Source organism: Palaemon carinicauda, chromosome 8 (genome assembly GCF_036898095.1).
Source record: "Palaemon carinicauda isolate YSFRI2023 chromosome 8, ASM3689809v2, whole genome shotgun sequence".
Taxonomy (NCBI): Eukaryota; Metazoa; Arthropoda; class Malacostraca; order Decapoda; family Palaemonidae; genus Palaemon; species Palaemon carinicauda.
This window is the reverse complement of record NC_090732.1, coordinates 8,059,514-8,075,346: the sequence shown is the minus strand read 5'-3', so window position 1 is coordinate 8,075,346 and position 15,833 is coordinate 8,059,514. Positions and strand designations below refer to the sequence as shown.

At 40.6% G+C, this 15,833-nt stretch overlaps 1 protein-coding gene across 4 annotated transcripts in view; it reads right to left on the bottom strand.

The window, feature by feature from the left end:
- Window positions 1-8,470: 8,470 nt before the first annotated feature.
- The window catches only part of LOC137644819 (sperm-specific protein PHI-2B-like), a 35,637-nt gene continuing 28,274 nt past the window's right edge, over window positions 8,471-15,833 (bottom strand). For all 4 annotated transcript variants that reach the window (XM_068377708.1, XM_068377709.1, XM_068377710.1 and 1 more), the window contains exons 4-5: window positions 13,208-13,341; window positions 8,471-9,280 (exon numbers count right to left, since the gene is read on the bottom strand). In XM_068377708.1, coding sequence (XP_068233809.1) covers window positions 8,927-9,280; window positions 13,208-13,341 — 488 coding nt within the window. In that variant the 3' untranslated portion in view covers window positions 8,471-8,926. The remainder of the gene's footprint in view (window positions 9,281-13,207; window positions 13,342-15,833) is intronic.

Here is a 15,833-nt window from a genome sequence, read left to right as displayed (position 1 = left end):
GAGAATTGACCTTTCTCTTGAGAGTCAAGGTCTCTCATTCCACTTGGTGGAACTTGCTAACCCTTAGGGGGGGGGTAGCAAGTCACAATCCCTGAGAATTGTTGACTACTATATGGGGTAATTGGATGACCAGGTGGCCTAGAGCCCATCTCATTTTCCAATGATCGTAGGAGAAAATTTTCCTCACGGTTAAGTTGCTGGTACAACGAGTCTACCGCAGCTTATTTAATAACCTTTTATCAGCGAATGCCTCCTCCTGTAGGAGAGGCACATAATGCTACCCACAGGCTTCTGTGAAAGACTTAAGTCAATACAAAAATACTCTGGTCAATTCTACGTGGGCGTGAGCACAGGGCAGAGTTTCGCAAGGAAATCTTGCATATCCCTTCACCGAGTTCCTTCACGAGGTTGCATGCTATTCGGGATGTAGCAAACAAGTGTTGCGCAGCATGGCACACCCTACCAGCAAGCGAGGTGAGCAGGCAAGCTCGTCTGCCCGACTAAGAGGCGCGCCTCACTTCTGCTATGTGTAGTGCTCTCTTGTGCGAGTCTCCAAGACCTGCGCACGCAATTAGCATTTAGAATAAAGGCGAGTTCTACCTCACAAGTGCTCAGGGAGACATTCACACGGGCAGACTACACCTTACGTGGGCATGCTGAGCAAGGCGTGCATGCCAACGTGCTCTATCAACTTGCCTCTCCAATGGGCACAGGTAGAACTATAAAAAGCACAGTCCAAGCTCTCACTTTGCGAGCTCAGTCCTGAACTGGGAGGGGGGCGCAAGCTAACACAATCTACCAGCTTTCGTTTTGCAAACATGGACACTCCCCTGGCAAGCAAACATGTAGCAATTACTACCTATTGGAACTGAGAAAGGCGTGCAAGGCATTGCGCTTTTCCAGCTCTCGCGAGCACGAACTCCTAGCAGGTCGAACTGTTAGAGGTGCGCAAGGCCAGCTCACCTTACCAGCCGTTACCTTGCCAATGCTCCCCGTGTTGTCGGTCTACTGTACTTTGCAAGGAAAGGTAGCTCCTCCACAAATCCATCATCCGCAGTCAGTTCCACCTTTGGTGAAGACCACATTAGGCAAGGTCTTTCCATCCGGGAATTGACATAACGAGAGAGCCTGGACCAGTCTCTCACGAGACAAATTGACAGCACTTCAGTAGCAAAACTGGCAGGGCACCTAATCTCTCTCAGGAAGTTAATGCCAGATGGCCATCTCCGCATACAGTCCCTACAATGGCAGTTAAAGACATTGTGGTCTGAATGCAGATACACACCAAGCACTCTCACGCTGGTAGAGTTCGAGCAGAAGAGAGACCCTAGTTTGTGGGTGTCCGAAACCAACCTGCTAAAGGGAGTAGACTTCTCGCTCCTCCCCTGGATTTGTTATTCACAAATGTATCAAAAGAAGGGTAGGGGGGCTTCATCTGTCTCACCTCACGGTATCGGGACTTTAGTCCGAATCCAAAAGGCACTGCTACATAAACCTCCTGGAAATGAGGGCAGCCTATCTGGCTCTCAAGCTTTCCATCAGGTTGCTCTAGGGCACTGTAGTGCGCTAATGAGCGACAAACCTAGTGGTATCCGACATAAAAAGGAGGAGGAACTTTTTCACAGCACCTTTGCCTTCTGCCTAGTAAGGAGGCTATTGAACAAAGTCAGGGCATTGGAAGATTTAGCTATGACCCTCTGCTCCGGTTTGGCAACATGCAGAACGGTTCTCGAACCTTCTACATCTGCTGACAGAGGCTCCGAGGGAGTTCCCTCCACTCAGCGAGCTACCCAGACAACAACACGTGAAGCTATTCCACCAAGTGATACCATCGCCACGTCTTCACGCCTGAAGGTTATCCAGCAATTGCTTATAAAGAGGCTTTCGCACATGGCAAGATACCTACGGGAGTTGTCTGCCGCAGAACATCAAGAGAAGTGGTCAGTCTTTTTTGGTTGGGTCTTGGACAGGGGATTAGCTCCACCCAGTGCCTCTAGGCCAACAATAGCGGAATTCTTATTGTACTTTGGTGAAGGAAAACTGTTCGGTATCGGATGTGAAAAGCTATTGCTTGGTCTTCAGACTCTTCTTCAAGCTGAATGGAGTTGACATTTCCTCCTCGATGGAATTCTCGCTCCTCACACAGATCTTTAAGAGCAGAGCACCTGCCCTCAGTTCGGAAGTCAGACTGTCTCCTTGGAACGTAGTCAAGGACTTACGTTCATTGAAAGGAGCCCCTTACGAGCTTTTTCGCCAAGCTTCTGACCGAGTCTGGCCTCTAAAGAAGGCCTTCCTTGTAGCACTGTCCTATGCAAAGAGGGCTACACAAGGCACTAGAAGAGTTGGAAGACCCAGCCCTACATGTCTGAGGACTATGAAGTGCGAAGGAGATGATGAATGGAGATATTGAATTAAAAGCTCAAGATAAAGACTGCTGAAATCTAACCGAGGCCCTTTGCGTCAATAGGCGTAGGAGATGATGATAATGCAGAGGGGGTCAGCGAGCTACATGGTCTCGCCTACATGTCACCCATTTAAGGGGATGGGGGGAGGTTATACTGTTTCATCACAGAGTTTGTTGCCAAAACTCAAAATCTGTCGGCCTTTAATTCAATATTTACAGAAAATTTTAGTTCCACCACTGTTTGTCCAGACCGTCATCCTACGAGGATAAAGATGCCAGGGTCCCTCATGGTCAGCTTGTACAGAGCATAAGTGGTCACCCAGGACAGTTACCAGTCAGTTGGCTTCCCGACTTCCACCCACCTAAAGGCTAGTCTCCATAGTAAAGAGCGGAAGGTTGTACTTTGTGACATATGATCTTGATCACCTGTTATACCCTGTGAGGGCACTGATGTTATATATTAGAAGAATTTGAAGTGCTCAACCCCGGATTAATAGATTCGTTAGCATGGGAAGGACCAAGAGGAGTGTCGCAAAGAACTATCTCCTCCTAGATCAGGCAAGACCTGTCATCGTCTGATCGACATACCCGAGCACACAATGTCAGAGGAATAAGCATTTCCCTGGCATTCTGAAAGCTTTTCTGTGATGCAGGTGGAAACATCAAAAAACGTTTGAACCAGGCCACATTCTCGATAGGGCCTTTGGTGGCTGCTTAAACATGATCTACTACACCTCTACTCGCTTGTAGGTCAAGTAGCAGATGGTCGAGGGCAGTTGTTACCCGCGAGTAAATCTAGGATGAATGTGCGATTAATTGGCCACTTCCCACGTCATCTTCCCCTCTCTTGGGGCGCAGCTTCCGAGGAATTCTGCACAGCTGTCGTCATCTGCCTGAAGGTGAATATCACTCTTCGGGCAATCTGATCAGGGTGGAGTCGGGGAAGATCGAGATTTAGTAAAGGGCTCAGCCCAACTCGATATTAAAGGCCCTCCCACATGAGGGGAAAATGCACGGTGGGCAGACACCGTTACCAACTTTGTTGTATGGGTGACGATAGTGTACGCCATCATAGAGGAAACCATGGGCAAACCTTCGAAGTGCCTGTGCCCGGTGTCGAGTAACCAGATGGTGCCTGACTATTGTCCGACACAATTAACTGCACTCTGCCCTCTCCCCAGCGTCTAGCCCAAGTCATACGTTCGCCTGCCCGTGGATACTGTCTGCCTTGAACCGTTTGATCTGGTAACTGTTTTAAAGCTAAATAATTACAGGCAAATTATTGTGCCCGCCCTCATTTCCCTCGTGTAGAAAGGCCTTTAATTCAATACTCTCAAACTTTTCGTTCCACCACTAATTGTCCCGGCTGTCATCCTACAAGGATAAAGTTGCCAGGGTCCCTCACGGTCAGCTTGTACAGAGCATAAGAGGTCACCCAGGACAGTTACCAGCCAGTTGGCTTGCCAACTTCCAACCACCTAATGGCTAGTCTCCATAGTAAAGAGCAGAAGATTGTATTTTGTGCATGAACTAATGAAAAATGTAATTTTCATTTTTCCTAGCAATACAAACTTTGAGCCTCGTACATATACTTTTCGCGGCAGCACTAACCTCAAAAAGGGCTGCCACAATTGCAAAAGACTTAGTTGCTGATGCTGGTGTGAGTGGGGGACTACCCCCTGCTAGTTACATACATATACCAAGGCACTTCCCCCAATCTTGGGGGGTAGCCGACATCAACAAATGAAACAAAAAAAGGGGACCTCTCCTCTCTACATTCCTCTCAACCGAGTTTGGCTGGTACTGCCACAGCCCAACCTCCCCCTTTATCCACCACAGATGAAGCTTCATAACGCTGAATCACCTACTGCTGCTACCTCCGCGGTCATCTAAGGCACCGGAGGAAGCAGCAGGGCCTACCGGAACTGCGTCACAATCGCTCGCCATTCATTCCTATTTCTAGCACGCTCTCTTCCCTCTCTCACATCTATCCTCCTATCACCCAGAGCTTTCTTCACTCCATCCATCCACCCAAACCTTGGCTTTCCTCTTGTACAGTACTTCTCCCATCAACTCTTGCATTCATCACCTTCTTTAGCAGACAGCCATTTTCCATTCTCTCAACATGGCCAAACCACCTCAACACATTCATATCCACTCTAGCTGCTAACTCATTTCTTACACCCGTTCTCACCCTCACCACTTCGTTCCTAACCCTATCTACTTGAGATACACCAGCCATACTCCTTAGACACTTCATCTCAAACACATTCAATTTCTGTCTCTCCGTCACTTTCATTCCCCACAACTCCGATCCATAGATCACAGTTGGTACAATCACTTTCTCATACAGAACTCTCTTTACATTCATGCCCAACCCTCTATTTTTTACTACTTCCTTAACTGCCCCCAACACTTTGCATACTTCATTCACTCTCTGACGTACATCTGCTTCCACTCCACCATTTGCTGCAAAGACAGACCCCAAGTACTTAAAACTGATCCACCTCCTCAAGCAACTCTCCATTCAACATGACATTCAACCTCACACCACCTTCCCTTCTCGTACATCTCATAACCTTACTCTTACCCACATTAACTCTCAACTTCCTTCTCTCACACACCCTTCCAAATTCTGTCACTAATCGGTCAAGCTTCTCTTCCGCGTCTGCAACCAGTACAGTATCATCCGCAAACAACAACTGATTTACCTCCCATTCATGGTCATTCTCGTCTACCAGTTTTAATCCTCGTCCAAGCACTCTAGCATTCACCTCTCTCACCAATCCATCAACATACAAGTTAAACAACCACGGCGACATCACACATCCCTGTCTCAGGCCCACTCTCACCGGAAACCAATCGCTCACTTCATTTCCTATCCTAACACATGCTTTACTACCTTTGTAGAAACACCTTCCACCAACTCCATACAACCTCATCACATTACACATTGCTTCCCTATCAACTATCATACGCTTTCTCCACATCCATAATTGCAACATACACCTCCTTACCTTCTGCTAAATATTTCTCGCATATCTGTCTAACTGTAAAAATCTGATTCATACAACCCCTACCTCTTCTGAAACCACCCTGTACTTTTAAGATTGCATTCTCTGTTTTATCCTTAATCCTATTTATCAGTATTCTACCATAAATTTTTTCAACTACACTAAAAAACTAATACCCCTTGAATTACAACACTCATGCACATCTCCCTTACCCTTATATAGTGGCCTAATACATGCACACACCCTATCTACTGGTACCATTGACAACACAAAACACATTAAACAATCGTTTAATCTCACCAACCATTCAAGTACAGTCACGTCCCCTCCCTTCAACATCTCGGCTCTCACACCATCCATACCAGATGCTTTTCAACTCTCGTTTCATGTAGTGCGCTCCTCACTTCCTCTATTGTAATCTCTCTCTCATTCTCATCTCCCATCACCGGCACCTCAACACCTGCAACAGCAATTATATCTGGCTCCCTATTATCCTCAACATTCAGTAAACTTTCAAAATATTCCGCCCACCTTTTCCTTGCCTCCTCTCCTTTTAACAAACTTCCATTTCCATCTTTCACTGTCTCTTCAATTCTTGAGCCAGCCTTCCTTAAGATTTGTAAAGACAGTTATAAAGATAAAATGCTCAAAAAAAGAGAGAGAGAGAGAGAGAGAGAGAGAGAGAGAGAGAGAGAGAGAGAGAGAGAGAGAGAGAGAGAGAGAGAGAGAGAGAGAGAGAGAGAGAGAGAGATACGCATTTTCCTCAAGATCAAACGCTTCTTCGAGCAAATAAAGAGACTTCGGTGTCCATAATTAAAAGGTTCTGTTATGCTATACTCTTATATCGAAACGCCATAATTTGGTTGTGCAAATGTCTGTACCAACCTACAACTTTTTTTATTTTTTCCAATTTGCGTTATCTTTCTTGTAATAACCCATTATGGATTCTCTATTCTTTTCGACTTGTAAATCAGTTAGACATTCCACTTCTCAGAAGTTCTGACGTTAATTTATTTATTGCTGCTATACGTTCATTTCTGTCTTTGTAAACATTTGCTTTGAAGTTTTATAAGCATGGCTTCTGCCAGTACTGTTTGATTAGCAGCTGAGCCTTTCTCCTATCTCAAAGTCAGCTTTCCTCCGTAACTGGATTACAATTAGTCATGTTTACAGGGAAGATGATACCTAATCTTCTAAAAGTTAAAGTTAATCCTGAAAACAAGTAGAACTCCGTCTATAGTGCCACTCAGCCTACGGAGAGTGTCTGAGGCTCGGACTCTACGAACACAGGCACTGTCCGACACACCACTTGGTCCTCGTTAATGACGTCATTAACTCTTCTTTCACAAAGTTAACTGATAACAATTGGTGTTCGACCGTGTGGACGCACCTTTAGAAGTTATGAAAACTAGATTAACCAAATATTTATTAATTAACATAAGAAATTAGCTGAAAACTAAGCAGACTTTTAACTAGTCACTTGAAGTCCTTGCAAAAGTAAAGTAAAAAATTCTTTACAATATTCTGGTTCCATTAAATATGGTTTTAGTATATATTGCTAAATTAAAATAAAAAACCAATGAACTTGACAAAATAGTCAACCAAGAGAAATTATCATAATTTCATGATACATTTAATTACAGTATCTCGAGTCGATAGGGTTAGGAGCGAAGTAGTGAGGGTGAGAACGGGTGTAAGAAACGAGTTAGCAGCTGGAGTGAATATTAATGTCTTGAGAGAATGGAAGATGGCTGTCTGCTAAAGATGATGATGAATGCAAGAGTTGATGGGAGAAGTACAAGAGGAAGGCTAAGGTTTGGGTGGATGGATGGAGTGAAGAAAGCTCTGGGTGATAAGATGATAGATGTGAGAGAAGCAAGAGAGCGTGCTAGAAATGGAAATGCATGGCGAGCGATTGTGACGGTTCTGGTAGGCCCTGCTGCTTCCTCCAGTTGCCTTGGATGACCACGGAGATAGCAGCAGTAGGGGATTCATCATTATGAAGCTGCATCTGTGGTGGATAACAAGGGAGGATGGGCTGTGGCACCCAGCAGTACCAGCCGAACTCGGTTGAGTCCCTCGTCAGGCTGGGAGGAGTGTAGAGAGGAAAGGTCCCCTTTTTTTAATTTGTTTGATGTTGGCTACCCCGCCCCCCCCCCATTGGGGGAAGTGCCTTGGTATATGGATCTTTATTCAGAACCATGAATTACACTCTAAACCAACTAACTTTTTCATAACTTTCCACTGTTATGGGAATTAATTTTTCTGTGGCCTAATTGTACTAGCATCAAGAAAACAAAAGCAATCCCAGACAGGGGTCCCAAAACTTCACCCTTCTGCATCACCATCATTGGTTATCTATGACAGACTGGGATGTTAAACCCTATCACGATAACGCAACTTAAAGCAAAGGACATTCATCGATAATCCTAAACTAAGGACTTTAAAGAAAAAAAAAAAATTAACAGGGGGAAAAAAAAAAGTTTGAGGGAGAAGGCAGTCTAGCAGAGGACAAGAACCACCTAGATAAGAATGAGATTAATAAGTAAAGTTTGACTCTTGAACCAACACATTTGGATTTATAGTACGTAATCTTTGGCATTATGAAGATTTTAGAAATGAAAAAATTGAGGAAAGGTATAAGGCTAGAACAGTGGTGTACCTAAGGGCCAAAAGACTATAAAGACCAAGCCCAAGGTCACTAGGTTCAGCCTCACTGTATAGCTCAACGATCTGATGCTGGGTGGTCCCCAGAAAGTGTGGTACAGTATTAGGGTTGTGGTTAAAATTTCAATTTCTTGTAGTAAAATTCACACTTCATAGCCATTATCGTTAAGGCACTCCGGTAAGATTCATCAAAATAAAAGTAACTCCTATTAAAAGTAAAAAAAACAAACTAGTCCTAACAGCTGAAGAATCAAAAGTTCATAGTAGTTGGTAGTTCCTTGAGCATCCTCAAATTGTGTATGACCAGAGAAGAACAGGTCTTGCTGCTTGTCTACATTTTTTCAAGTCAGTATAAAAGTCTCCAAAGGAACTGTGAAACTCTCAATATTACTAAGCTTTATTGTAGCTGAATAAAAGTAGTAAATTAAAAACATAAAAAAAAGTTTGTAAATATAAAACCAAACCTTTAAAAATTATAACTAAAATGAGATTTTATTTATATCCAATATTCTTGTTACAGTCTCCAGTTTTTAGAACTAAAAAATAAAGTATTAATGCTAAATTTACTTCAATTTAGCTTTACTTAATAAAAATATTATTGAACTTGAATATTGGTTCAATCAAATCACCCTGGTATGGAATACAGAAAACTTTCATTATTAACTACCTTAATTAAGCACTTACAGTCTCCAGTTTTTAGAGCTAAAAAATAAAGTATTAATGCTAAATTTACTTCAATTTAGCTCTACTTAATAAAAAATATTACTGAACTTCTGAATATTGGTTCAATCAAATCACTCTGGTATGAAATACAGAAAACTTTCATTATTAACTACCTTAATTAAGCACTTACTTCCCTGGAGTTTGGTTTGGAGGATTTTTTCTTATCTTTAACCTGAGGAGGTATGTTCTCTTTCTTATCTTTAGTTTTTGATGAGGAGCCTTCACCTTTGGATGCAGCTTTAACTTTAGTTTGTTTCTTTTCTCCCTTAGCTTTTTCTTTCATACCTTGAACTTTGGTTTTTTGAGTTTCTTTACCTCCCTTAACTTTTTTTTTCTCGCTTATACCTTTCTTCACTTTATACCCTAAAAGTTCTGAGCTCTTCCTCTTTCCTGTGGTAGATGCTTTAGTTCCTTTGGCATTACCTCCTGGTTTGACTTTACTTGTTTGTTTCAGATCTAGATTTTTATTCAACTGTGGAAAAAAAAATTCAAGGTTAAAACTGCAATAATGTAAACTATATTAATATATCTAATCTAATGAAACCGTACTGACTCCTTTTTAATTATCAATAAAAGGTAACAAGTACCCTTAATTTTCTTCTCTAATAAAATATAATTTCTTGACCCAATTATCATAAACAAGTAAAAGAAATAAAAACAGTAAAAAGAGCCTGTACACATCAAGGAACTGGTCACTTATCTAGCTTGTTCGATTATAATTATTTTACATATCAGGCAGTCTTTTAAATTCCATTGTTTAATATATTCATCAAACCCAAGATAAATTATATGGCTTTCACAGCTAAGCTAGCATCAAGAACCCAAGACGTTGCAATGCCAATTGGATGGGCTTTATGTTTTCAATGAATAACATCCTATTTTATCAATCAAACTTACCTAGCCTAATAACTCCCCTTTCATAACTTTAGTCAAGCATTCAAATGCTTGTGTCTTTAATTATACCCATTCATTTATTCACTTTGGTTATGTTTAGCATGAGTAATATATACAGTGTATACACTGTGAGGATTATGAAAATAAAGTTGTATTTTAGCCAAGTCTTATTGTTAAACTACAATTATGGGTAGCTAGCCATAGCCCAATTTGTTCTATTCTAGCCATTTTAGCCAATTTATGAATAAACAAGCGTTTTGGGTACTGGTACTGTAACTGCAAATAATTCAGTGGTTTATAGCTTTTAGACTATGTACTGTATTCCCTGTAGCCAATGCAAAAGCAACAGTCACTTTTGTTTCTAGAGAAATTGATTACAAGGTTTTTGGTTCCCTCTCTGGTTACAGCTAATTCTTCCTTTCCTCACACATACACCGAATAGGCTGGCCTATTCTTTCAACATTCTCCTCTGTCATCATACACCTGACAACACAGATTACCAAACTATTCTCCTTTGCTCAATGGGTTAACTACTGCACTCCAGTTGTTCAGTGCTTACTTTCCTCTTGGTAAGGGTAGAAGAGACTTTTTAGCCATGGTAAGAAGCTCAGTAGAACACTCCAAAACCACACCATTGCCCTCTATTCTTAGGGTAGTACCATAGCCTCTATACTATAGTCTTTCATTGTCTTGGGGTAAACTCTTGCTTGAGGGTACACATCGGGCACTGTTCCTATCTTATCTTCCTTTTGTTTTTATAGTTTATACAGTATATGAAATATTTATTCCCATGTTACTGTTCTTAAAATATTTTATCTTAATTGTTCATAGTTTCTCATAGTTTATTTCCTTTCCACACTGGACTATTTTTCCTGTTGGAGCCTTTGAGCTTATAGCATGCTGCTCTTCCAACTAGGACTGTAGCTTAGCTAGTAGTAATAATAAATAATAAACAGCAATCAGATTTCAGACCTCCGTCAATGAACATTGCCAACATTTAACTAAACTGTACGGACATCGCCCCCTGCTTTTCATATGCTGACTGTACAGTAGATGGTCCTTGATCTGTATCACCTCAAATTTTTGTGGTTTTATCCAATGCATATCTATCCATTACTAACATTTGGTGAAAATAAAATTCATACTTTCATTTTTATGTATTCTTTAAAACTCTGAAAAATGTTAAATCTGGATTTAGAATCAGTATCTGGTAACAAACCATCTTCAAAGATAATCGAGTCGTTCAAGGCCAAGATCATGTGGTGGAAATTGTAAAAATCCATCAATTTGTTTCAACTCAATCTTTAAATTGTGAAAAGGCTAGTCCGGATCATCTCCACAATTTAATGGGGGTCATCCATGACCTAAGTTCTATCAGTGGTGAAAATTTTGTCAGTCTATAGAGTAGTTGACGTAACCATGTCTACAGACAGACAAATTAACAAATAAACCGATTAGAAAATATACCTCCTTAGCGGTGTGAGGTAATAATAATAAGGCTGCAGCATATAAAATACCAGTAGCAGCCTTAAAAGCAACCCACTAAAAGACCAGCTCCCTTTTCCCATCCAAAACCTCAACCTACACCAAAGTTTCCTCACCAGAAGAGCTATTCCACTAGAGGTGAGACCTAATCCTATGGTCAGTCAAATTTTTGTTAAAGCGCAAATGTACGCTACTGGAGACATTTCGAGAAAAGCAAGAGGGGCTGTTAAGAGGCATAGAGGCAAAGGATCTCGTCTTAGAAGAAGTTTCAGGTTGAGGGTCACATCCATTGTCTTTGAGTATGTTGGAACTTTTCTCATTGAGCAAAGGGCATAGACTCAAGAGTTGCCACCTTGTCATGGATGTCAAAACCATCTCCATGTCACAACTTTCCTCACACCAGAACCTTGGAACTCGACCCCTTTGTAAGCAAGAGAATGAAAATTTGTCATAGAAAATGCAGGTTTCTAAAATCTAGTGCAGAGAGCAGAGAAATCTTCAGGTAATACTAGACCTGAAAACATCCTGAAAATATATATATGTGCATATCTTTGTAAATACTAGATGGATTTTGATAAAATTTGCCATGCTTTGAGATATGAATATATATTGTAAGAAAATAACCAAACCATTTTGAAAAAAGTTAGTTTTTGACCTGAATGACGTCTGTGATGTTGGCATCAATGTAATGCCTAGAGAATATATTTAACTAGCTTTATATTTTTCATTTAGCAGTTCATGTAAAAATTGATACAGTTTGATATAATGACATATAAGGAAATAATAAATAAATATCTATATGAAATGTGAAGATGATGAATGGAGAAGTATCGATTTAAAAGTTCAAGCTAGAGAAAACTTGCAAAACCTAGTAGAGACCTTTTGCATCAATAGGCATAGGAGAAGATACATCTGTACATGAATATATAAGTATACAGGTAGGCCATGACAAATCAGCCAACTTGGGACCGGGAGTGTGTCTGATTAACCATTTTTCCGGATCATCCATATATTATAGGTAATCTCCCTCTCCCATAGTTCACTTTTGACTTTATAGGTAATCTCCCTCTCCCATAGTTCACTTTTGACTTCTATCTGTTACTGCAAATTTAAGCACTTCCCAAATTTGTTTTCCATTGTTCTTTCTATCAGGTCAGGCCAAGGTTTGGGTGGATGGATGGAGTGAAGAAAGCTCTGGGTGATAGGAGGATAGATGTGAGAGGGGAAAGAGAGCGTGCTAGAAATAGGAATGAATGGCGAGCAATTGACGCAGTTCCGATAGGCCCTGCTGCTTCCTCCGGTGCCTTAGATGACCGCGGAGGTGGCAGCAGTAGGGGATTCAGCATTATGAAGCTTCATCTGTGGTGGATAACGGGGGAGGGTGGGCTGTCGCACCCTAGCAGTACCAGCTGAACTCGGTTGAGTCCCTTGTCAGGCTGGGAGGAATGTAGAGAGTAGAGGTCCCCTTTTTGTTTTGTTTCATTTGTTGATGTCGACTAACCCCCAAAATTGGGGGAAGTGCCTTGGTATATGTATGTATGTATGTATCAGGTCATATTATCAGGTTTGCTTTTGTGAGCATATATATATTTCAACCATCTAATCTTCATTATCACAGCCTTCATGCTCTTTTAACTATCAAATTCAGCATAAATTTGTTTTGGCATCCAGGTTTGTCTATTAAAGATTCATGAAAAAATATAAAATTTCTTTTGGCAAGCTAATATTTCTCTACTATACTTTAAAGTCCTACATATCTTGGAATAACATTTAGATTGAAGCTAGAAGAACTAAGAATTGGTTGAACAATGTTAAAAAACTAAGACTTAAACATAAGGTAAAAGACTGAAGAATTATTGAATATTACCCATTCTTGAAGTTTTGAATACCATAATACATGACTTCATATTTTTAGGTACGTCTATCATTTCTTCAATGAAAGTTGATTGTTTACTACTTTACCTGTTCAATTATCAACAGAATATCTACAAAAACAACAACAACAACAACAACAACTTACTTTGAATCTCCCAGTAAGCCCAACAGCTTCTTCACTTTTTTTAGGCCTTACAATTTCACCCGATGACAGACCCTTTTCAAGCGCTTTGCGAACATAATTCTTACATCGTGGCCATTCCTTATCTGGGTAATTTTCTGAAATGAAAATATACAAGCAACTATCAGCATATTAAATGATATTCAGTTCAAAAATCCTATAAAATGGCAAAAGTAGTATGTAACAATAAAAAGACAGATTCACTATGTTTGGATTCTAACTTTTGTTGAACCTTTCGAGGGTATAAAATTACACATTTTTGGAGCCCTTATAGTATAGGTAAGGAAATTTTTTTTTTTTCCATATGGCCACTATCTTTGATTTTACATTAAGGACTACCAAGAAACATTTTGTGAAAATCCAAACCTCTAAGAGATTTTGTGTTAGATTAACTACCATTGTCAATGCCAAGGAATCTAATACTAGAGTTACAAATGGTTTGAGACATTTGTTACAGCAGTTCCTGCAATTATGAGTATTTACTAATTTCAATAGACAAATTGGTCATTAGTCCTTACTAAGCACTAACCACAAGGAAACCACAGTAAGCACCCATCACATGACAGGTTTATTTAGAAGTTTGATTACTGCAGTAGACATAATGCACTTTTAACAGTTTACTTTACCCTTCATTTAAATAAGTTGTGGTTTCAAATTATTTTTTTCTTCCCATGCTCTAAACTTGTGAAACCAAAAGCTTTCTCACAGTTCTCAACAAGTGTCTTGCCAACTAGAGGCAATGTACAGTATGCTACGCTGATGCTGAATACGAAGACCTGGTCAAAAACTACATTTAGACTCCTCCCAGCACATGCTGGACATACTGAAGAGAGGGAAACTATGTTGAGATCCAGTGAAAACAGCATCTGACATTGTCTAGTCCCAAAGGGATGACTTCGTTTGCAGTTTTTCGCTCTCACGCTCTCTATCTAAAGTGCAAGAGATAAGGCCATTATTCCTACCAGCAGTGTGCACACTCGCTCTCATGAGAAATTAGCAGATTGCCGATGTGAGCACCTGCGCCACATACTACGTAATGCTGGGGAAGGCACATTTCCTGGTTTATTATGTACCTCTCACCTCGCAAATTGTTCTGGCAAATGTAGAATTATCAAATTCTATCCTTACTAAAAGGCGAATGGGGGCTCAGAAGAATACAAGCGTAGAGGTGATGGCACAATACTGCAGGAGCGAGGGCAAACAGTTGTAGAGCGCTTTAGGGCATGCGAGAAGTAGTGAGGGTTCACTCCTGTAGGAGTGCAAGTGCACAGGAGAGAGCAAGAGTACAAAATGTTCTAGGTTGTGTAAAAAGATGAGGGCATACTGAAACAGATCATCATCTAACCGGCACATATGCAAAAAAGGGAATCTGTGAGTGAGAGAGAGAGCGAGCACAAACAGGAGAGGGCACACAATAGACAAATACTGTAATCGGCACATGTGAGCAGGTGCGAGTATGCTCCAGCAGTTGAGAAGTGTGGTACAACACATACAGATAAGTGCACTTTAGTAGGAGCACATGCATCCTCACAGGTACAACGCTCTCTCCTAAGTTAAGAAATTGTAGTAGTTACGTGGACATAACTGTTTATCAGTCTGTATGTGCACTCCATCCAAAATGGGGAAAAGAATACTGATTGGCAGAGTCCTTCAAGCTGTCTTGTCACCTCTTGGGGTAGTCTTATTCATAATGTTCGGTGAAGGGAGTCACGAGGACTTCAGGGGGAGTACCCCCCACACGGGGAGATAAAACAGTCACTTACAGTGTAGGCAACTATTGATTGGTCTTCTAGGTCTTCGGCCATAAAGGCCCTTTTATCCTGACTGGCTTCCTGGTTGACTAAAAAAAACACTCCAAGGGAAGATTCTAGGAACTCTATATGAAGAGACAGTAGCTCAAGGAGCTAAGTCTCTTGCACCTCCTGGACATGTGAAGACACCGACGAAAAGAAGGGCGGAAGCCCTCCCCTACAACTCTGCAGCAGCAGCAGACTCATAAAAAGCAACAAGAATGCTGTCAAAAGAAACACTAGTTTATATCAACAGGTTACTTCAGTTACAGTTAATGAGAAAACTGCTAAACCTTTCTCCTCCTTTTATATCTCGCTAAGACATCCCAAAAATACATACCGTTTATTTCCAAGGGCAAAATTTTAAGATTTAGATTTTTATGAAAAAAGTTAGGGTTCACTCATTACACGAGATACTTTTGAAATTATGAAAATATTTATTTTCTCCACCTCTGATGTGTTGTTATTAGGGTATTCTAATTGGGTATGGTTCACTGATATCTAGAAGTTTGGAAGGATTGACTTCATACTAATTTTAACTACAGTATATAGTTTTTATATTTAAGTAAAATAAGAATATTTACCAGTAATTTTATCTTTACTTATAATACTCTGGCTCTTTTGTGTAGTCAGTAGGCTAGCTTAGTTGTCAAAAACCTACAATTTTCCATATTTTTAATTACTGTAATTTTTCTACTTGCAGTGTATTGTAGTTAGGAAGGATATACTTAATAGCATATATGCTCAGTATAATCATATACTGTAGTTGTGTGTTAAAAGTAAAAATAAGAATCTTATCT